The sequence below is a fragment of the Carlito syrichta genome, unplaced genomic scaffold (assembly GCF_000164805.1).
Source record: "Carlito syrichta isolate Samal-C Ts95f unplaced genomic scaffold, Tarsius_syrichta-2.0.1 Scaffold306628, whole genome shotgun sequence".
Classification (NCBI taxonomy): domain Eukaryota; kingdom Metazoa; phylum Chordata; class Mammalia; order Primates; family Tarsiidae; genus Carlito; species Carlito syrichta.
Genome location: NW_007250724.1, coordinates 670,568 through 694,164, shown reverse-complemented (window position 1 = coordinate 694,164; position 23,597 = coordinate 670,568). Strand labels below are relative to the sequence as shown.

At 41.7% G+C, this 23,597-nt stretch overlaps 1 protein-coding gene across 1 annotated transcript in view; it reads right to left on the bottom strand.

Moving 5' to 3' along the window:
* Nucleotides 1-511: 511 nt before the first annotated feature.
* RBM6 (RNA binding motif protein 6) overlaps nucleotides 512-23,597 on the bottom strand; it is a 126,030-nt gene continuing 102,944 nt past the window's right edge. The window contains exons 8-18 of the mRNA XM_021715083.1: nucleotides 19,273-19,333; nucleotides 14,964-15,227; nucleotides 13,750-13,910; nucleotides 12,624-12,721; nucleotides 11,669-11,711; nucleotides 11,443-11,524; nucleotides 11,113-11,198; nucleotides 10,570-10,716; nucleotides 8,855-8,950; nucleotides 7,468-7,728; nucleotides 512-642 (exon numbers count right to left, since the gene is read on the bottom strand). Of these exons, the coding sequence (XP_021570758.1) occupies nucleotides 640-642; nucleotides 7,468-7,728; nucleotides 8,855-8,950; nucleotides 10,570-10,716; nucleotides 11,113-11,198; nucleotides 11,443-11,524; nucleotides 11,669-11,711; nucleotides 12,624-12,721; nucleotides 13,750-13,910; nucleotides 14,964-15,227; nucleotides 19,273-19,333 (1,302 nt within the window). The 3' untranslated portion in view covers nucleotides 512-639. The remainder of the gene's footprint in view (nucleotides 643-7,467; nucleotides 7,729-8,854; nucleotides 8,951-10,569; nucleotides 10,717-11,112; nucleotides 11,199-11,442; nucleotides 11,525-11,668; nucleotides 11,712-12,623; nucleotides 12,722-13,749; nucleotides 13,911-14,963; nucleotides 15,228-19,272; nucleotides 19,334-23,597) is intronic.

Sequence of the window (23,597 nt, the reverse complement as noted above, 5' to 3'; positions counted from 1 at the left end):
TTTCTTTTCTTTTTTTTTTTTGAGTTGGAGTCTCATTCTGTTGCCCAGACTGGAGTGCAATGGCCGCTCCCGGCCACTGCAGCCTCGACCTGCTGGGCTCCGGCAATCCTTCCACCTCAGCCTTCCATGTAGCTGGAACTACAGGCACACGCTACCACACCCGGCTAATTTTTTTATTTATTGTAGAGATGAGGCCTTACCACGTTGCCCAGGCGGGTCTCGAACCCACGGGCTCAGGCAATCCACTCACCTCAGTCTCCCAAAGCGTGGGATTACAGGCTGAGCCGCCGAGCCCGGCTTTCTCCCTCTTTCTAATGCCAACCAAACCATAAAGGATCCAGGACTGCAAACTATAACCCAGCAATCAAGACCAAAGTGTTCCTCAGCTCTCATGTCCTATGCCAGCAGTAGAGAAAGTTCAGCTAAAAGGTAAGGACACCAACTCTAGGCCAGAAAGTGATAGTTAAGTATATTCCAGGTTCATGTCACCAACAAGATGGAAACCATTTCACCTCCTCTGATGAAGCCAATCCAGGATGGCCATATCCCAGGCCTGCCCCTTTCTTCCAGCCAGTGGCCTGTTGGACACAGCCTCCTTTGCTGCTAGTGTCGATATCGTCTTTATCAACAGGTTTACGATCACTGCAAAAGAAGTAGATACTTTCAAGGTGACTAGCTTGTTATTCTAATAAAAAAAATCTCCTATAAAGCATATTAACCAATACCTCTGAGTGCCTGCTATCTATATGCTAGACTCTGTCCTGGAAGTACAAAGGTTACCAAGGTTTGGCCCTGTTCATGAGGAAGAACTTCTGAATTATGTCAAAAGATGCTTACAAAACACAGAAGAGCTCAACCACAGATGTAGCAACATAGATATTTGCTACAGAAATAAAACAGAAAGAACTCTGAAGGGACAACACTGAAAATGACAGGAATTTCAATAGGAAGGTACATCTGAATTGGCTCTTGAACAAATGAGGAGCTAGAAAAAGTGTGGAAGAAAAAGGATGACACAAGCCAGGAGAAGTGAAAGAACACAAATTGTCCAGAGAGGAGTGACAGAAATTGACGAAGGTGAGGCACTTGGGGCCAGAGTGTAAAAAGTCTTAAAATATGAACTAAAACATGTCTCTGAACTACATCCTTCAGGTAAAGGAACTTTGGAACCCAGGCTTTCCCCTAGGCAAGTTATATGTTTGTAAAAAAAAATATGTTACAAGAGCAGATTTCTGTTTACAAAGGTCATTTTGGAGTTAGAATGGAGAATAGACTGAAAAATGGAGCAAAGATTGGGAGCAGGGGTCCAGTGTGGAGGTGAGCTAGAATGGGGGTTTAAATGTGTCCACTGAAATTCACTTGATAGAAACTCAATCTCCATTGCCAACAGTGTTGAGAGGTGGGACCTTTAGGAAGTGATTAGGTTATGAGAGCTCTGTCTTCATAAATGGATTAACGCCATTATTGTGGGGATGGGTTAGTTATTATGACAGTGGGTTCCTGAAAAAAAGATGAGTCTAGCTCCCTTCCTCCTATCACCTTCCCTCACTTAAGCTCTCTTAGCCAGCTGGGTGTGGTGGCTCATGCCTGTAATCCCAGCACTTTGGGAGGTGGAGGCAAGAGGACTGCTTGAGTCCAGGGGTTCGAGACCAGCCTAGGCAACTTGGCAAGACCTCACCTCTAAAATAAATTTTAAAAATAGTTGGTGGCATGCGCCTGTGGTTCCAGTTACTTGGAAGGCTGAAGTGGCAGGATCGCCTGAGCCCAGCAGGTCAAGGCTGCGGTGGCCATGAGTGTGCCGCTGTACTCCAGCCTGGGTGACAGAGTGAGCCTCTGACTTAAAAAACAAAAAAAATCTCTCGCCCTTCTAGTTTCCATTGTGAGATGATACAAGAAGGCCCTCACCAGATACAGGCCCTCAATCTTAGACTTCCTAGCCTTCATGATCATGAGCCAAATAAATTTCTGTTCATAATTAATTACCCAGTCTGTGGTATTGTTATAGTATCACAAAACAGACTACGACACAAGGCAAGACTTAATTAGGGATTTGGCCACTAACTGGATATAGGGAATAAGGGGCTGAGTCAAAACAAGTAGACAGTGATGCTATAATGTCACTACTCTGAGATAGGAATATAGGAGGTTAAGCAGGACTGGACTAGAGTATAATTTGTAATGTAATAATGAGTAACTGTTCAGTATGAAGAGCCTGAGAAGTGTCTAAGAGGACAAACAGAAATACCGATTCTGAGTTCAGAAAGCAGAACTGAGTTTGGGGTGGAGCCACAGGACTTGTCAGACTGTTGGTGGTGGCTTAGGCCTGGATATCTTAGAAAGCCCAGGTCAACAGGATAGAGCAGCAAGAATAAAGGAGCACTGAAAGGAGAGTCCTGGAGAATACCTGGACTTGCCCAGAAAAGGAAGAGGAGCAGGAAAGACAACTGAGAAGGATAGCCAGGACAATGTGGAATGAAGGGTGCTGAGAATAGAGAAGAGTCTCCTGCACCCAGCCTATGTTCTGTCCCAACTGACTCAGGGCTAAAAGGTCCTTCCTCCTCATGGCTGACTCCTTTGTCATTGTCTTAGTCCACTGTATTTCAAATTGTAGAGAATGAGCCAGTGGATGTCACATGGATGAAATGCTCCCCCACAATGCTTATCAAAAATGAAAAGAGGTGGAAAAGTATTGTACATAAAAACATCTTTTTTCAGATACACACACACACACACTTAATTATTGGGTCATGACACAAAAATATACCTCTTATTGTGGGTTATGATTAAAAAAAAAAAACTGGAATGACAGAGCCCCAGACTCTGTCCAGCCTCCCAAGGAGCCTTGCTCTGTCAATCATCTCCCTTTTCTTACATATATACCCTCCTCTGACTATGGTTCTTTTGCTTACCGATACAGAGACCTGCTCAACTCTCTCTTGTTATAAACAACTATACCTCTTCTGATCATGCATCCTCTTGTGACCCTTTTTTCCTTTTCTTTTCAAGGTCTTTTCTGCCCTATCTTCTCCCAACTACCTAATAGAAATCTGAGCATCATTAGTGACGTTTCCCTCTTCCCAGGCAACCAATCACAAAGACTTGTGGATCTGACACATTTCTCTAACCTATACTCCTTTTTGTACTCATACTCATGGCTTTCTCTCAGGCAATCATCATCTCTCACTTGAATTATAGCAGAATCTGCATCTACAAATTCATTTTCCACACAATTAGTAATCTCTCCAAAATGCAAAGCTATGTCAGTACAGCTTAAAATCATTCCATGACCTCCCACTGTCTTTTAGACAAAGCCTTAGCATGGTGTTTGACATGTATGGATTTCAAGAACTGGCTCCCATCTGTTGGGCCAGCCTTCTTATCACTTGTCACTCAACAATGTAGCACCAATGTTCACCACTATGAAACTACGTGCAACACCTCAGACACATCATGAGCTGGCTTTCTTTTATCCCTGGTATACACAGTTTCCTCTGAATGAAATGCCCTCCACTTCCCTAATGATTTCTGAACTTGCCTATAAGACACACCATCACACCACCTGAGTATTTCTTGCACTTAGTGCAGTACCAGTACACAATGGGTAAGTTACCAACAAATTCTATATAACTCTGGGTTTATGACTTGAAAACTGTAAGTGGAAACAAGTATAGGAAGCTAAAGATTATATCTCCATCAGCAGTCAACCATTTATTTAGCATTTATGCGTGAGAAGGGAGTTTCCCTAGAGAAAAAGTCTAAGAATATGAATGTGTGACATCTTTATCAGGCTCATAAGGAGGGTGCAACATTACTGATAGAGAAAAGGTTCCTGACCACAGTCACTGCAGCCCTGGCTTTGGCTGAAGCAGTCAGCCAACCTTCCATGTAACTGCACATTTCCTGTATAAAGACAGATGGTAAATAAAAAAAATAAAATAAAAATGAAAAAAGACGACAGATGGTCAAAAGGCCAAGGTAGACCTCATGTTCAAAGAGTTCAGACAATCTACTCCTGATAACTTCACCTCCCTAAGAAAAAAACAGCAGCACAGTTGGAAAAGGAGATGGTTTTATCATTAGGTCTTGATGCTGAATGATGGGTTCCTGGCTTACCTGTCAATTTCCCTGGAGTATTTAAATCGTTTCCTTTCTGGAGAGTCAAAAGACTGTAGCTTTTCCCTGCGATCATTTCCTCTTTCTTTAAATCTTCCCTGTTTGTAAACAAAAGAGCAGATTTGAGATTTCTACCGGAGGTTACTGTGGAGTGAGGAAGCTTTATCCCATTCCTGATATTTCTTTTAAAGTGAAAGTAGCTCAATTGATAATTCCTGTAATCTCTTACTCCTTCACACATTCTTCTCTGACTGAAAAACAGAAATAATAAGCTGGCATGCTTGGCTCAGTCCTCTTTTCCCCTTCTGAGAAGCAGGTGACCTCCAATAGGTCTCTATAGGTGAATTATTTATTTATTTATTATTATTATTTTGAGTTGGAGTCTCACTCTTGCCATCCAGGCTGGAGTGCAGTAGCATGCTCACAGCCACTGCAGCTGCGACCTGCTGGGCTCAGGTGATCCTTTCACCTCAGCCTTCCAAGAAGTTAGACTACAGATGCACACCACCACACCCGGCTGGTTTTTGTGATTAATTGTAGAGATGTGATCTCCTCAAGTTGCCCAGGCTGGACTCAAACCCCCAGGCTCAGGCAATCCTCTTGCCTCGGCCTCCCAAAGTGCTGGGATTACAAGCTAAACCTCTGTGCTCGGCCATTTTTTTTAAAATTAAAAGATGAGTCTCACTCTGTCACCCAGACTGGAGTACAGTGGTGTGATCATAGCTCATTGCAACCTTGAACTCCTGGGCTCAAGCAACCCTCCTACCTCAGCCTCACAAGTAGCTAATGTGTAATAGAGCCACTGTGCCTGGCTCTCCAGAGGTAATTTTTTTTTTGAGTCAGAGTCTCACTCTGTCACCCAGGCTGGAGTGCAGTGGCACTCTCATGGCCACTGCAGCTTTGATCTCCAGGGCTCAGGTGATCCTTCCACCTCAGTCTTCCAAGTAGCTGGAATTACAGGCACACGCCGTAATACCTAGCTAATTTTTAAATTTATTGTAGAGATGAGGTCTCACCAAATGCCTAGGCTGGTCTCGAACCTGTGGGCTCAGGCAATCCTCTCACCTCGGCCTCCCAAAGTACTGGGATTACAGGCTTGAGCCACCACGCCCGGCTTGAGGTAGATTCCTAACCAACATGTAAAAGTAGCCAGTGAAGTCCGTGACAGGGTAGGTAAGTCATCCTAATTGTGTGGTTGAGTCCATTTGGCTCTCACACTAAGCTACTTCCTCTAGCTAAGCCTTTAACAGTAAACGATGCTATTTCAAAAGCCCTATTCAACACTCCCTCATTTTCTCAACTGATTTAAAAGCTGAGCAGGAAAGAAGAGTGGTATTGATTTGACCTACCAGGAGACACTAACACCACCTTTTGAAAATACATCAACTTTATTGAGGTATAACTTATAAACAATAAAAAGTACCCATTCTGATGCAGGATTTGATAAGTTTTGACAAATGTATATACACCATCTTTTGAGGCCTCTTCATTCTCTGTAAAGAGTAATCAGTACAGTCTATAGAGTACACCAGAAAGCACAAAGAGTTGAGGTCAAGAGAGTAATAGGTTGCCAGTTTACCTCCCGTTCTCTCCTTTCCAGATAGGCTAGTTCCTGCTCAGATTGTTTTATCTTCCGATGGATTTCCAGGTTTTGCTGAGGAGAGAGGGAGTTCTGTGAGAACAGGTTCAAGAAACAGAAATGTCTGTAGGCTTTTCCCAATAGCTACTTCAGGATTGTAGCACTTTTGATTGTCACACTGTCCCTAAATGATCACTTAACTCTGCAAGCAACAATCCCTAAATGGTCTTGCCTTAGTCTCATCAGTGGGAACCCAGATTTCAATTCTAAAGGCTTGTCACACAGATTAGTTACGTAGTGTGGCACAAGAGGGAACGTCATTCCACTTATCTCTAAGATGTGAAATACAAAAAAACTGGCTTATTTATTTTTTTCTCTTTTAATTTTTTTTATTTTAAAAATGTGGCGTACAATTCAGGGTTAGGTATACACATGTTCATTATGCAGGTACCCTTGATGAGGTGTGCCCCCGCAGATTCCCACTCCTGCCAATCCTGCCTCCCCCCTCCCCCAGTTTCCTGCTACCGCCAATCCTTTTCTTATTATTTCCTTACCTAAGGTGAAAATAATAGGAGAGGTTCTGAGCACACCAGTGAAGAAACCAAATGCCCACACTCTGCCTACTACCATCACTTTCTACCATCCCCTAACACTAGCCCCCAGAGAAACATGAAAAGGACTCCCAGGGTTTTTAAAGAACCACAAGACTGAGAGTCCCGCACTCCTCATGCATGGTTCCACTACACAAGCCCTCAGGCATGTAAATTAAACTTAAGGAGTCCAAAGCAGATCTTATATGGAGAGGTGGCTCTTTATAGCAGATGAGCCTAAGAAAAGGAAAAATGCTATAGTCTACTTTCCAGTGTCCTAGGGCCAATTTAGTCTGTGGATTCACCAGACCCGGAGCTCTTCTTTCTTGACAATTGCTTTTTAATCTCTTTAGCCACTTATGAGTATTTATACCAGTGAGCTGAAAATCAAATGTGTCAGCCTGATGATTCAGAATTTCAGGTCAAAGGGACCTGAGAGAGTCTGTTCTAGGGATGGTCAGGAGGAGCTTTTCAGAGTCCTAGAAGCTTTGCAGAAACTTCACAGAGATGGCTGGGAAAAGTAGTATATTTATTACCAAAAACCGAGTCTTATTTAGCTAAAATAAGACTTTGGGTTCTACTAGAGGAGTGTAAAACCAATTACCCTGAGCATATGAGTCTATCTAGGAGCTTTATCTGTCTATAATTTGACTCCCTGGGCAATGTGGATAATGGGAAGACTGCAGGGGAAGATCAGTATATGTCAGTATAACACCCCAGGACTAGCTATTATGCTGTGGTTTTTAGCAATACTCACTACATGAGGAGATGGCATAATATGACTTACCTATGGCAAAAACTGTACACTGTCAGAGCTGGATAGAACCAGATAAAGCTATCAAGTACCAAAAAGGGGGAGGGGTTTATCTGAGGTCCAATTGTTAGGCTAATGGTAGAGCTAAGATGTGAAACCCAGATAGTAAGCTTCCTACTCCACAGCACTTTCATTTTCTGCACATCCACTATATCTGGTACCCTACCCACAGCCATGCTGCTTGCCTTGAGTCTATACAATGAAGTTCTTGAAGGTGGCATAATCTTAATTCAGAGCAATTAATTCTTGAATTAGGCTGAATTAATGATAGGAACTGGGGCTGATATATGGTGAGGAAGAATAGTGTTTCTTTATTCTCACTGATGCAAAGAGTCAGCGGTCAGAAAGGTCATAGCTCCTTCCCCAAATACCTTGTGCAGGTCTGACAGCTGCTGGTGTTTGATCAAAACTTCTTTATTGGGAAACTGCCTTCTGCAGAGCAGACAAGCTAGTTTATTCCAGTCCGTGAGTTTGTCTTCTTCATTTTCTTTCTTGGTCAGCTCCTCTCGCTGCTGGGGTTGTGCTGTGCGGGGTTGCTGGGGAGGGGTCTGTTCCTCTTCCTCTTCATCCTCATAGTCACTGTCTCCTCCATATTCACCCAGAAGTCCAATCAGTGGGTTCACCACCTTGGGCTGGAAGGAGAAGGATAGGGATTAAGACCAAATTCAACTTATACTTTGGGGCCTAATTTTTGGATATTCTGATAACGGGTATCTCATATTTTCGTTCTTTTCTAGCTAGAATAATGAAAAAGTTCAAAACAGGCCCACTGATCATGCTGTTCATTTCCCAATGAAAGCAAAATGGTTAGAGCTTGGCTTTGCTCCTTGCTAACTGAGATAAATCAGAGAGGTTTCCTTAGAAATGATTCTAGTAATATAACGTGAGGAGAAGAGAAAGGGGAACAGGTACAGAAAATAAAAAATGAGTTAAAAAATTACAAGGTACAAAGAGATAAACACCTTTAAGGTACTGAAACCCATGGAGGAAAGAAAAGGCAAATTTCATCAAGGCTATATAGCAAAGGGGATTTAGGAGGTAAACTAACAGCAACTGTACTGATAAGCAGTTAGGTACACAGATCCAGCACCAGTTCCTGAGCAAGATAGAGAAAAGGCATTGTTACGATAGATGCTATAATAAGCTCAATTAATAATGTGGAGCAGGACAAAGAGTGTACCTTCTAGGACCTATTAAATAATGATATATAATGATCGTTCTCTGATCAAACAAAGTAAAAAGTATGGTCATTATTGTTATATATTTGTATTTAATCAGAATCACCAGTGATTAAATCGAGACTATAACTCAAAGGCACCTAAAAAATGGGTACCAATATTAGCATCATTCACTCTGGCCAGGAAGACATAATAAAAATGACCACACATGCATTCCATACCTAAGAGATTCTTTGTGGCACCAAAAGGCAGGAAATACAGAGGCTAGAAAAATGGGTTTTCTTGGTGCTTTAGTGAAGAACTGACAAGAACAAGATTATGAAGAGGGCTAGGCATCTCCTGATCTGGTGGGAATAGCACAGGGTAAAAAGAAAGAGGACAGATAACTGTTGCCTCTGATTCTCCAGTAATACCCCTAATTAGCAGACAAAAAAATTTATCTCAGGCTTGTATTCAAGAGGAATCCTTATTTGGGAGACAGCTAAAAGATCAACACCAGAGGGAGGCATGAGCCTTTGAACTTTCTTTCACATCCAGAATCAGTCTCAGCCCTAGCCCAGGGGATCAGTGTTAGTCTTACTGGAGGGGGACTCTCTTCCTTCTTCATGGTAGGAGGCAGGGGCTTCTTAAAGACGTCCTCTGGGGGGACCTTCCCTTCATTGGCATTTTCCTGAAACTGAACAAACCCAGAGGTAATTCTCACATGATACTCACTTATAAACACTGGGTTAAGGCCGGGCACAGTGGCTTATGGCCATAATCCCAGCACTTTGGGAAACCGAGGTGAGAGGACTGCCTAAGCCCACGGGTTCGAGATCAGCCTGGGCAACATGGTGAGGCCTCATCTCTACAATAAATCAAAAAATTAGCTGGGTGTGGTGGCCCGTGCCTGTAGTTCCAGCTACTTGGAAGGCTGAGGTGGAAGGATCACCTGAGTCCTGCGGTGGCCATCAGCGTGCCACTGCACTCCAGTCTGGGCGACAGAGTGAGACTCCAAATAAAAAAAAATAAACAAACAACAACAAAAAACAAAACACAACAAAAACTGGGTTAACAGTTAACCCTGCTGAAATCAGGCTGATTTTCCAAATTTCCAAATTTGTGAAACATCTGGAATGTTGTCACAGTAAATTATCTTCCTCAAACTTTACTACAATCTTCCTACATAGGCATTAATATTCTCATTTTACAAATGATTGGAAATACAGTTAGAAAGATTAAGTGGCAGAAGCAGAATTGAAATATTAAGCCAGGGCCGGGCTCAATGGCTCAGCCTGTAATTCCAGCACTTTGGCAGGACGAGGTGAGTGGATTGCCTGAGCCCATGGATTCGAGAGTCCCCTGGGCAACTTGGCGAGACCTCGTCTCAACAATAAATCAAAAACTAGCTAGGTGTGGTAGTGTGCGCCTGTAGTTCCGGCTACTTGGAAGGCTAAGGCGGAAAGATCTCAGGAGCCCAGCCGGTAGAGGCTGCGGTGGCCGGGTGCGTGCTACTGCACTCCAGTCTGGGCAACAGAGTGAGACTCCAACTCAAAAAAACAAAACAAAACAAAACAAAATATTAAGCCAGTATGACTCTAAAGTCTAAGTTCTTTTATCTCTCTCTTCACCCTCCCCTCTTTTTTTCTGTATCTCTAGATAAATAACTACAATTATAACAGTATTAGAAGGAGAAAAAGATAAGTTATAAATTAAACCACAAGCAACTTCATCCATTTTCATTAATACATTAATACTAGTATCAGGGTAAATCAATATAACTCTTTAGAAATAATTTGATTTTATATTAGATATAAAAAATTCATCATCTTTGATTCTGAAAGTTTACCATAAGGAACTAATTTAAAAGAAGAAACAAATAAAATGTTAAATGCTATATATTATGAAGTATAAGATTAGAAAGAAGACAAAACGCAGGAGAGATTAACAAGGGCAGTTACAAATTAATAGAGTATTATAGAAACATAGAAAATGCTTATGATAAAATAAAAAATGATAAAACAGTATTCTCGGTTACAATTACAACTAAAAAAATGTATATAGGAGTCAAACACTAAAAAAGGGGAACATGAAAAAGAGAAAAAGTATGGAACTGAGGCATGGGGATTTGAACTCAGTCACTGTGTTCTACTATCCATAGATATTCCATTTGTAAGAAGGCAAAGGGACTACCTATACCAGGTAATTACAATATTTTAAAAGTAACTGTACACCTCAAACCTAGATATCTATGCCTCACATGTTTTAATCTGTAATTAACGTGATAAAAGAGAGCAGACATACAAGCCCTCTTACCTTTGTTACTCCTTTGTCTTTTTTCTCCTTGCCATCTCTTTTAGACGTTTCCTTCTTGCTACTTGACTTTCCTTGACTGGTGGGTTTCTTTTCCTTGATCTCTTCTTCTTCAGGTGACCCAGGATCCTGGGGCACATAGACTTCTTGCTGTGACACAGTTGAAAACAGGTAAGTCTACAAAATGTTTCACTTCTCCAGCAATTCCAGGTCTAAGGAGAATAGTTTCCTTCTAGGGGAAGGAACAGCTCTTTTACTTACTAGCCTAAGAAGAGTTCACACCAGTTTAAAAACCCACTCCAGGGGCCAGGACACAATACAGACCACCCACTGCTCACTTTTCCAAAAGCAGCACTGTTCTTACCTGTAATGCTACAAGGCACTGATTTTCCATATAGGCAACAGTTCAGTTTCCATAGATTTAAACTTTTCCACTTTTCATGCAACGAGCATCCAGATAATCCAGGGAATAAAATTCTCAAAGTAACAAATTATGGGTGCTTTTCTCAAAAGGATGATAGATTAAAAAAAAAGCTCCAAACTCACCTGGGTATTGGGGTCATAATAAGTTCCTGCCAGGGGGTCATAATAGTAGCCAGTAGCAGAATCATATATGTAGCAGTCAGATGATGCTAAAGGGAATAAACCAAATCAATGTTAGTCCCTGTTCAATGAAGCCCTTACTGGGGACTCATCAAGAACCACCCAAGAATTAGAGTGATCAACTAAAACAGGTACAGAACCTGTAAATGGCACTCTCCCTGGATGAGCACCCCTCAAGTCAACATATCTTGCCAACTTTGTGACCACACATATTTCAAGGAATGAGTAGCAAGTCAAGCAAAAAAGAACACAAAGAAAACAAAGGTTACTTACACTGTTGTCCTTGTTGATTTGTATCTGAAGACCAGTCTGAATTTCTGCCACCTCCCCTCCTATCTCGGAAATATTTTTTACCCTATCACAGAAAGGCGAGTTAAAAGTATAGAACTATCCAAAAGCCAGTCACCTTCACCCATTGGAGGAAATTCAGGATCACTCTTTTAGTCACCTGAGAATTTTAGGAGAGCACTCCCCAGAATCATTTACTATTAGAGCCTACCTGATAGTAATGCATATGGTCAGAATGGTCCCCAGAATCATTTCTGCAACAAACAACACAACATGTAATGAGTCTGCTACCAAAAGGCACTTGGAGAGTACTTAATCTTATAGTTCATACAGAGAAACTCCCTTTCCTGTTTTTCAGGGAAAGAAACCAACCCAGACAACAAACTGGTGGTCCAGACATTCCTGAGGGGAGGAAAAGTAGGACTCCTAGAAAGCCATCTGTTGGAGTAAAACAGCAATTGAGTGGAGGGTACTAGAGCAAGATCTACCCCATAAGTCTGTTCCTCTGCTACAGTTACTTCCAAGTTATCATTCCTGAGTCAAGATAAGAAAAGGAGTAAAGAGGAATTAATAATGCTTTGGGGATATGAACACGGTTAGGGGAATGAGAAACCAAGACAGCATTTTCTTAGGATCTCAAGGGGCAATAATGTATTGAAATTTTCCTTCACATCCAAGACTGTATCATCATTAAAAGAGAGAGAGAGAGAGAGAGAGAGAGAGAGAGAGAGAGAGAGAGAGAGACAGAGAGAGAGAGAGAGAGAGAGAGAGAGTCTTGCTGTGTTGCCTAGGCTGAAATGCACTGGATATTCACAGGCATGATCACCACACACTATAGCCTTTAACACCTGGTCTCAAGCAATTCTCCCCCATTAGTGTCCAGGATAGCTGGGAATATAGGCCGCAGGCCATCTGGGACTCAAAGATACCAGGCAGTCAAAAGGGAAAACCCTAAAGCACCTAGTACTATCATTTAAGAAAAGAAAACAAAAAACAGGAGTTAGAACAAGGCAGGCTTCAGAAAAAGAAAATGTATAAGCACATATATGAAGTAGTCATCCTGGGAAGGTATCATGCCTTGCCATCTGTCTCTCCAGCCAGGGAAAGTTTTTTTCCCAACAACTCAAATAAGGGCAGCACAAGAGATCCTTACCCCTCTGCCTTACCTTCGTTTTCCAGTGGCCAGGTTTACAGCTACCATCTTCCCATCAATGCTAAATGGAGGGTCAAGGTTCTGCAAGATCTTCACTACACGAAGAGCTTCCTATGGAACCAAAGACACACTTGAATCCAAAGAGAGAAAAGGTCATGTCCTTTGAAAGAGAAACTTACTAAACATTATGTCCTGGTCATAATTTTAACAGCAAGAGCATACTGACAAAAACAAGAAACTTTTAATGAAGGACTGATTGAAATAGGGATCAGAATAGATGCCAGTTTCTGGTATAAATTTCAGAAATTCAAATTCCCTTGTTTTAGGCTGAAACTATCATCACATCAGATTCAGTTTACAAAGTCCCTTGTGACTTTTGAGCATGAAATCTAAGAAATAACAATGACTTTAATTACTATCTTTGTATTATTTCCATAGAAAAAGGCTCCAAGCTAAAAATTCAAGGCACAAGAATCTATTAAATACTTGGAAAAAAGAGAAGAAATGCTATGTAATCATCAAATACAAAACCATCCATGGCTGGGCAAAATAAGTCAGAAAGTTCACTAAAATCTTGAAGAATTTAGTACTTAAGTTCTTCATAAGTGAATAAGCTGCAAACTGGAAATGCTGCAAGACAAAAATAAAACTGGAAAACCATACAGTCCTAACTTTTAAGAACAGTCACCTCAGCCGGGCTCGGTGGCTCAGCCTGTAATCCCGCGCCTTTGGGAAGCTGAGGTGAGTGGATTGACTGAGCCCGTGGGTTCAAGACCCACCTGGGCAGCAAGACCTCATCTCTACAATAAATAAAAAAATCACCCGGGCGTGGTAGCACACGCCTGTAGTTCTGGCTACTCGGAAGGCTGAGGTGGAAGGATCACCGGAGCCCAGCAGGCGAGGCTGCGGTGGCCGGGAGCGGCCACTGCACTCCAGTCTAGGTGACAGAGTGAGACTCCAACTCAAAAGAAAAAAAAAGAACAGTTACCTCAACTGAACAAACATTAAACCCAGAGGAAAGAACACAAAAATTATAATACCAAGTAGTACATAAGACTTCAAATGATAAAGAAGTCCTTCAAACTTTCTAGAGGGTTCTTTAGCCGTCCTTAGACCATTCCAAGATGGAGGAAACTTACCGCATGGGAGTCAAGGTCAATAAAGCCATAAGTGTGGCCCATAGGACCTGTTCTATTCTTGATGATTCGGACGTTGGCAGTAGTAAGGCGGACATAGGGCTCGAGCACTTCCACTATCACCTCAGGTGGAGTGGAACGATAGATGCGTTTTAGCATGATTGCTGAACAAATCAAATATAAATGGAGAGGAACAAGGAAAGAGAGAGAAAGATGAATTTTTGAATTCCCAAGAGTCTGATTGCCGTTTTTTAACTGTAAATGATACTCTGCTCTAGCAATGCAACAGAACAAGATTTCATCTCCCACCCAAAAAAAAAAAAAAAAAAAAAAAAGCTAGACAATACTGACATTGCATATTTTTCTTTACCAAACTTACAAATCTATGGCCGGAGCAGTGGCTCACGCCTATAAGCCCAGCGCTTTTGGAGGCCAAGGTGAGAGGAATGCCTGAGCCCATGGGTTAGAGAACAGCCTGGGCAACTTAGTAAGACCTCATCTCTACAATAAATAAAAAAAAAAATTAGCTGGGCATGGTGGAATGCGCCTGTAATTCCAGCTACTTGGAAGGCTGAGGCAGAAGGATTGCCTGAGCCCAGCAGGTCAAGGCCGTGGGGGCCATGAGCATCACTGCACTCCAGCCTGGGCGACAGAGTAAGACTCTGACTCAAAAAAAAAAAAAAAAAACAAAAGAAATCTAAAATCATGCCTTACTGCATTTGTACAGCAATTTGTTATTTGAAGGATGTAGATTCCTTCGACTAGTAAAGTAAGACCCATAAAAAGCAATGGCCGGTCGGGCATGGTGGCTCATGCCTATAATCCCAGCACTTTGGGAGGCCATGGTGAGGGGATTGCCTGAGCCCATGGGTTCGAGACCAGCCTGGGCAACTTGGTGAGACCTCATCTCTACAAAAAATTAGCCAGGTATGGTGGTGCATGCCTGTAGTTCCAGCTACCTGGAAGGCTGAGGTGGAACAATCACCTGAGCCCAGCAGGCCGAGGCTGCAGTAGCCGTGAGTGTGCTACTGCACTCCAGCCTGGGTGATAGAGTGAGAATCCAACTAAAAAAAAAAAGAAAAAAAAGAAAGAAAGCAATGGCCTTTGAAATCAGGCAGTGCATAGTTCTACTAGGTTGTGGGGAAGCAGATTGCTCCTGGCCACAACATGGGTCATCTATGCTCACAGTCTGGTACATGCCCTAACAAACTACTTACTTTTGCTCTCCACATCCTGGCGTGTCTCTCCAGACCATGGCTCCTTCTCTCGGTCTCTTCGGAAAGAGAGCCCTTCTCTTCGATATCTTTCTGCTTCTCTTTTTTGATGCCCCAAGTGTGGTTCTTGTCCTTCTTCCCTCTTCCTGGGTTCAGGTTCCTTATCAGTTGGTCTTGGGGACTGGTTGGATTGTTTTTCCAATGGTGCTGGTAAAGATGTTTTCTGAGGCTGAGGATAGGTTATTAATTCTTGCTTGGCCTCAATAACTAGGGGAACAGAAATAGAAGGCTTTATCAAAAAAACACTATTACTGTGATTCCTCCTTATCTTCCACCAAATACTCACACTGGAATGCTTTTTTCTAAGTTGTACTTCAGTCTTGTCCAGGCTGAAGTACAGTGGCACGATCACGGCTTACTGCAGCCTCACCCTCCTGGGTTCAGGTAATCCTCCTGCCTCAGCCTTGAACTACAGGCGTGCATCACTATACCCAGCTAATTTTTTTCTTATAGAGATGAGGTCTCGCTATGTTGCCCAGGCTAGTCTTGAACTCCAGGGCTTAAGCAATCTCCTGCTTCAGCCTCCCAAAGTGCTGGGATTACAGGTGTGAGCCACCACACCTGGCTTGCAATGCTTTTAATATTGTCTCAAAAATACCTATTAAAAAGTCCTTTGACTGTGGCAAAAGACTTTAATAGCAAGACTAATGATATAACACATGAAATAGTTCACAGAAGAAATGATCTAAGCATTTAAAAAATGTAATCTTATGAAGTTTCTATCACTTACCAAACATTTAAATAGAACAAATTTGTCATGACACGCTGGACTTCACTATTATAACCAATGATAAGAAGACATTTAGGGGCAAAATTACCAAGATATGGCTCTTGCTAGAGGTTTGGTAGAAACACATCCCAAACACATGTCTAGAAGCCTTGCTTCTTCCAGTGTTATAGTACTAAAATAGTTGCTCAAATTCTATACGATAACAGGTCCTTATTCTCCAGTGAAGCTAGGAATAAACCTACGTACATATAGCTCATTTATATGCAAATAATCATAATGGGTAGATGTCCTTCAAAATATATAAATGATTTATTTCAAATCTCCTTCCAGCAGGATAATTTGTCTTTATAATTTGTTTTGTAATTAGGGGTATATTTTTGTAATTAATTCAAGAGAGAGCTGGAAACCATGCTTTTCAAAAAGAGATTCTATAAGAGTAACAGAGATTCGATAACAGTGATGGGTTTCCTGATTAAGTTTTTTAATCTTGGTGGTATGGTACCCAAGGGTTTTCATAAACCATCTTTTCATTTGCTGGAATAGCTTGAGAAATAAGTCTTTCTTGAGAGAAAAAACACAACTTTGCCTAACCTGAAATGACCCATTAAGCAAAAATCTCAGTTGCTGACTCTCCTTTCTCATGTTGGTTTGACCTTTACAGCATATAGAGTGTTCGCCCAAAGATTTTGAGAACACCTGCCTTACAGTCCTCACTACAGAGTAAAATCTCCACTACGGGTCAAAAGCCCAGCTCAGAAACTTTTTGTAGGAACACCAAATTCTAACCCTGGGACAAATAGGTTACCTGAATCCCTGCACTAAACTATATTTTACAGTCACACCCTAACTTTCCTTAAGGGAAAACATAAAAAACAGACATATAACCGTCATTGCTAAAGGACTGTTATTATGGACACCTTTGCTAGACTCTTCAAGGTTGTCTGCCTAAAGTTTCTCTAAAGAAATTTACTTTAGGCCAGGCATGGTGGCTCATGTCAGTAATCTCACACTTTGGGAGGCCGAGGCAAGAGGATCACCTGAACCCAAAATTCGAGACCAGCCTAGGCAATATAGTGAGACCTCATCTCTATAAAATAAAAAATAAAAAAATTAGCTAGGTATGGTAGCATACCCCTGTAGCCTCAGTCATATGGCAGGCTGAAGAGGGAGGATTGCTTGAGTTCAGGAGTTTGAGGCTACGGTAAGCCATGATTGTGCCACTACACTCCAGTCTGGGTGACAGAGTGAAACTGACATAAAAAATATTTCTTTTTTACATTAAAGTTAAGTGTTTGAGAAGCTGGTAAGTTTACTCCTCTAAAGTAGTGATCCCTAACCACTTTGGTATCAGGGACTGGTTTCATGGAACACAATTTTTCCACGTTCAATTGCATAACATTTACTGTACACTTTATTTCTATTATTATTACATTGTATATAGAATGAAATAATTATTCAACTCACCATAAAAAAAGAGGCAGGGACAGAAATGGTAAATAAAATAATGGGTGGGCCACACACAGACTAAAATAAGTGTTGGATTCTAACTTAAAGCCTGCTACCAGATGCAGCTGTACAATTGAAGTACATTAACTCACTTGCTACTCACTGATAGGGTTTTTATATGAGCCTGCAAGCAACTGATTATAGTCTTTGTGCAGTCAAACCTCATTGCTATTATTTTTAATCTGTATTTGCAGTCGCTCCCCAGTGCTAGCATCACTGCCTCAGCTCAACTTCTGATCAACAAGCATTAGATTCTCATAAGGAACACACAATCTAGATCCCTCACATGCGCAGTTCAAAATAGGGTTCGTGCTCCTATGAGAATCTAATGCTGCTGCTGATTTGACAGAAAGCAGAGCTCAGGCAAGTAATGCAAGTGATAGAAGCAGCTGTAAACACAGATGAAACTTCACTTACTTGCCTGCCCGCTGCTCACCTCATGCTGGTACCAGTTCGTGGACCAGGGGTTAAGAATCCCTGCTCAGCCGGGCTTGGTGGCTCAGCCTGAAATCCCGTGCCTTTGGGAGCCTGAGGTGAGTGATTGCCTGAGCCCGCGGATTCGTGACCCGCCTGGGCAACTTGGCGAGACCTCATCTCTACAATAAAAAAAAATCAAAAATCAGCCAGGCGTGGTAGCGCATGCCTGTAGTTCCAGCTACTTGGAAGGCTGAAGTGGAAGGATTGCCGGAGCCCAGCAGGTCGAGGCTGCGGTGGCCAGGAGCGGCCACTGCATTCCAGTCTGGGTGAGAGTGAGACTCCAACTCAAAAAAAAAAAAAAGAAAAGAAAAAAAAAGAATCCCTGCTCTAAAGTAATTCATATTCCATAGTCCTGTTTATTTTCTCTTATTTGTACTTTTGTTTTGGTTTTTGTTTTTGATTTGGGGGTCTCACTCTGTTGCTCAGGTTGGACTATAGTGTCAACACCATGACATATCATAGCCTTGACCTTCTGGGCTCCTTTTATTTATATTTTTTATTGTTATTTTAACAAATGTACTTCTGATAAAAATACTGAAATGCTTACTAAGAGGGTAAACAAGAAAAAAAATTATTCCCAACAGCTTCGAAGAAGGGGGGTGGGGAGGGAAGTTTGTCACATAGACTGATGCCATTAGACTCTTTTTCAACCTTGTCAAATGTATTCTAACTATACTATTGGCCTCTAGTCAGCTGCCCACTTTGCCACTTCTGCTTTTGCCACAACCCCATCTCTTTCTTCTGGTGCAACTCTGAGATCTGAAATCATTTATTAACAGGTCACATGAAGACATCAATTGTACTTTTAGAAGGTTTACAGATCAGGTCGAGAATGGTGATTCACACCTGTAATCCCAGAACTTTTTTTTTTTTTTTTGAGTTGGGGTCTCACTCTGTCACCCAGACTGGAGTGCAGTAGCCACTCCTGGCCACTGCAGCCTCGACCTGCTGGGCTCTGGCGATCCTTCCACCTCAGCCTTTCAAGTAGCTGGAACTACAGGTGCGTGGGCTCCCAAAGCGTGGGATTACAGGCTGAGCCACCGAGCCTGGCATAATCCCAGAACTTTAGGAGGTTGAGGAAGGGGGATTACTTGAGTATAGGAGATTGCAACCGGCCTAGGCAATAGAGAGAGACCTTGTCTCTACAGAAAATAAAAAAGCTATTTGGGCATGGCGGCACGTGCCTGTAGTCCCAGCAATTTAGGAGGCTGAGACAGAAGGATTGTCTGAGTTCAGGAGGCTAAGTTTACGGTGAGCCACAAGCATGCCACTGCACTCTAGCCTGGGTGACAGAGACCCCAACTCAAAAAAAGAAAAAAAAAAAAGAAAAGAAAGTTTATAGATCAACTTATATTTAGGGATGACTTTTTTTTTTTTTTTTAGGGTGAGAAAGAAGGAATTTCTTAAGAAAACAGGATAGCTCTCGGTTGCGGGAGGGGTCCTAAAGGGTTGCCCAACAATTCTTTAAAGTCAAAGAAAGCACGAAATTTATTTTGCTTGATGCACAAAATAGAAACCTTTACCACTTCCAACACTTACCTTCTCTTGAGCACTTGCAGAATGAACATGAAGATCGGTGCCCACCAGTGCTGGCCTTACACTGCAAGGAACAAGTAAAGAATTCAATTTGACTGAAAACATTTTTAAAAACTTATGCACACTCAACAGAGTAATACCCACCAAAAATTTTAAAAAACCACATCCCAGATCTCCTCAGAGCCTAAATAAAGAATCTGATATCCCGACTCATCAGAGCTGATAGACAGGATCTGATCGTCTACTGTTTTGAGAGCTACCTTCTTCTTCTTCTTTTTTTTTTGAGAGCTACCTTCTAACAAGGATTCTAGGATATTAGTGCAACCCTAAATGTTTTTGCCCTGGATAAGGATTTCTATTGGAAATAAACAACTAAGAAAACAAGACTGTTAAGTGGCTTATACGATACTATTGTTCCAAAACCATTTACATACAGTCTGCAACCAAAACTTGGTTCTGGAGTGGTTATGAGACCCCCATTCACACTTGGCTGAAACTGTGAATTCAATTATCAACTCCTTTCTCAAACACCAATAATGAGGTGCAAGAAGGAGGAGGAAGATATATAAGTAGTGCTACTAGTAGTTATCTAAAGAATGTTGAAAGGGAACATTCACTAGCCTAGAACAAGAGAAAAGACACTTTGCAATGTAAAGATAACTTCTCATAATATTTCTTATCTGTAATTTTTTTTTTGAGGATAAGTGTCACTTCGTCACCCAGGCTGGAGTGCAGTGCCATGCTCACAGCCACCCCAGAGTGAACTGCTGGGCTCAGGCAATCCTTCCGCCTCAGCCTTCCAAGTAGCTGGAACTACAGGCATGTGCTACCGCGGCCAACTAATTTTTAAAAAAATTTTTTGTAGAGATGAGGTCTTGCCAAATTGCCCGGGTTGGTCTCGAACCCGCGGGCTCAGGCAATCCACTCGCCTCGGCCTCCCAAAATGCTGGGATTACAGGCTGAGCCACCAAGTTCGGCAGTTTTTCTCATCTGAACATGTAAACAAAAAGAACACTGTCCAACCTCAGAGCCCTTGATCTGATCTTTCTTCATTGAGCATCCAAGTGCCATGAGGGACAAAATTAATTGGCAGGTATTCAAAAAGCAAAAACCATAAAGAGAATATTAAATAGGACCTTGTAGGATATGAAAGAATGTGTCAGATAGAAGTGAGAGGAGAATAATAATAACAGCAGCAGCAGTGGCTAATGCTTAAATAACACATACTATGCATCAGGTCTACTTCACGTCATCATTTATTGATCCTGAGAACCCCAATAAACTCCATGATATGAGCACTCTTTTTTTTAATCTTCTCATCCCCCCGAATGCTCCCTGCGTCCTGTTGTTGGCTCTCCGCCCTCCAGCACTCTTTTTTTTTTTTTTGAGTCGGAGTCTCACTCTGTTGCCTAGGCTGGAGTGGATTGCAGTAGCATGCTGATGGCCACTGCAAGCCTTGACCTGCCAGGCTCAAGTGATCCTTCCGCCTCAGTCTTCCAAGTAGCTGGAACCACAGGCATGCACCACAATGCCTAGCTAATTTTTTAAAAATTTATTGTAGGGACAAGGTCTTGTCAAGTTGCCCAGGCTGGTCTCAAACACCTGGGCTCAGGCAATCCTCTTGCCTACACCTACCAAAGCACTGGGATTACAGGCATGAGCCACAGTGCCTGGTAATATGGGCACTCTTACTCTCCATTTTATAGATGACAAAACCAAGGACTAGAACGGTTAAATAACATGAGTAAGATCACTATACTCAATTAATTCATTCTTCCCTCTCCTATAAGAAGAACACACACACACACAACCCTGTCCACTGTCAAGTGACTATGGTACCTCTATATAGAGTAAGTGCAATTCCTCTCTTCATTGTCAACCTTGGCCATGTGTCTTGCTTTGGCCAACAAGGTGTGAGCGAACATGACCTACACCGGACCTAGCAGAAACTTTAGGAGCTGTTGCTTGTTGAATGAGCCTCTTGTTCTTTCTCTTAGCTAGGAGAACAAAATTACATACTGGAACTATTCCTTCAGCTTGGGTCCTAGTGAAATGAATGAAATATGAAGAATCTAATCTGAAAAACCTATAATAACCTGTAATAGCTAGCTTGACATCAGTAACTCCATCTTGTAACAGATCTTCCATGTTAAACTGGGAATAACCCCCTTATGTAACCTTCCCGTAATCATCCTGCACACCCACATTCTTGTACCTTTTGGTGATTGAAAACTCCCTAGTTGTGTAAATTCTGTAATCATCTGTATCCTTTACTAATCAAATGTATTGCCAAGAATTATCGATCAAACTGTACAGCTTATGTAATTTATGCCTTTAAATTTGCACTACTCACTCTTGTTTGCGGCTGAGTTATTTGGGACACTAGTCTGCTCTCGGTCACCGGTGTCAATAAAGGACTCATAATCTGACCTTCTCTGAGTGTTAGCATCACTTCTCGCAATCCAGCTATAATATTTGGAGGCCCCAGCAAGATTGTGTCGCGAACCTCGGGAGGGGATATCGCTCCAGCTCTCCCTGGTTCTGTGAAGGAGTTATAGGGGAGGCGCCCACTGCCTCTCTCATCTGTCTCGGAGGGAGAGGGAGCGACTGCTGATTAACTCCCATCTCAAAAATTCCTGAGTTCATCTGTGTTCTCCTAGGAGGTAAGAATCTGTTTAATCTGTATGTGGCCACAACTCTTAAAGAGGACAGAGCCTGATGAGGTTGCTCCTTAGACTCTGTTCGTTGACCCAAGACGTTGGTAGAACAGTGTCTAGGTTTAGTATCTGGTTTCTTTTTTTTTTTTTTGAGTTGGAGTCTCACTCTGTTGCCCAGACTGGAGTGCAGTGGCCACTCCTGGCCACCGCAGCCCTTGACTGCTGGGCTCTGGCGATCCTTCCGCCTCAGTCTTCCAAGTAGCTGGATTACAGGCATGCGCTACCATGCCCGGCTGATTTTTTGATTTTTATTGTAGAGATGAGGTCTCATCAAGTTGCCCAGGCGGGTCTCAAACCCACGGGTAGTATCTGGTTTCTGTTTGCAGTGTCTCGGTTTAGTATTTGGTTTCTGTTTGGGTACCCGCTTTGACTTCTGATTGCTTGTAACGATGGTCCCTTTCCATTCTTTGTGTCTTTGCTACAGGGCTAGATTCTGCTATACCTCGAGATTGATATTTAGGCTATACATTTTTATTAGCCTTTACTTATCTCTTTGTAATTGGAAGTCTGCTTCTCATCAGGTGCCTCCTGTGATTTACTGGTTTTTAACAGTGTGGGGTCTAAGGCTCCCAAGCCTACAAATCGCCTGGACTGTATGTTAAGAAACTTCTCTGTCAGGTTTGCAGAGAATTACGGAGTACACCTCTCAAAGGGTAAGCTCCGGACTCTTTGCGAAATCAATTGGTAATGTTAAACGGCCCTCTACAGGGTCTCTGGATATTCATGTTACTAGGGTTAAATCTGTTTTGTTTGTTCTGTTTATGGCCTAATTCTGTTTTCTGGTTTCAGAGCTCTAATTTTAACATTTTTTGGTTTTCTCTAAGTTTGTTTTTGTCTTCCTTTCTCCCTTTTCCATTGGTATTGCTTATACAGTTCAGCCAGTTCCAACTAAAAATGTAAACATCATTTAAACCTGCATAGTTATTATTAAACTGCCTATTGGGACAAAGTTTAGCCATGCCAGCTGGTTCCAATTTTATCAGAAATATAATTTGAATATCTTTTAAAAAATTAATAAATTTATTACTGTTTCATAACAAATTTAAGAGTAAAGGTTTTAAAATCTAGATTTGTTTAATTATGTTTGCATGTATACATGTTATATGTTTTGTCCAGCATGCTACCAAATTGACTCTCAAGTAAATAAGTACTCATAGAACGCACATAATTTTAATAATTAATAATAATATAAAAATATATCTTTAAAACTGTCAACATACATTTCATCAAACATTATAAAATTACAAGCCTAGTCAAGATCAGGATAATCTCTACTTATATAAGTGCTCTGCTATAAGTATAACTAATTTAAAATTGTTGGTTTCAAACCACCAAACCTTCTGAATTATCAGTAAAATGCTAAAAATGAATTGGCCAGGAAATAGTTTTCATAAGTAATTAAGCAACCGGCTATAAATTAAAAAATATATGAATATGAATAAAACAATGTTTATGGGTAAACTCTCCATGTAATTTAAAAAATCTCAAAATTATTTCAAAAGTCCATTAAGTCAAGACCTCATCTCTACAATAAATAAAAAAATCAACCGGGCGTGGTAGCGCATGCCTGTAATTCCGGCTATTCGGAAGGCTGAGGCAGAAGGATCGCCG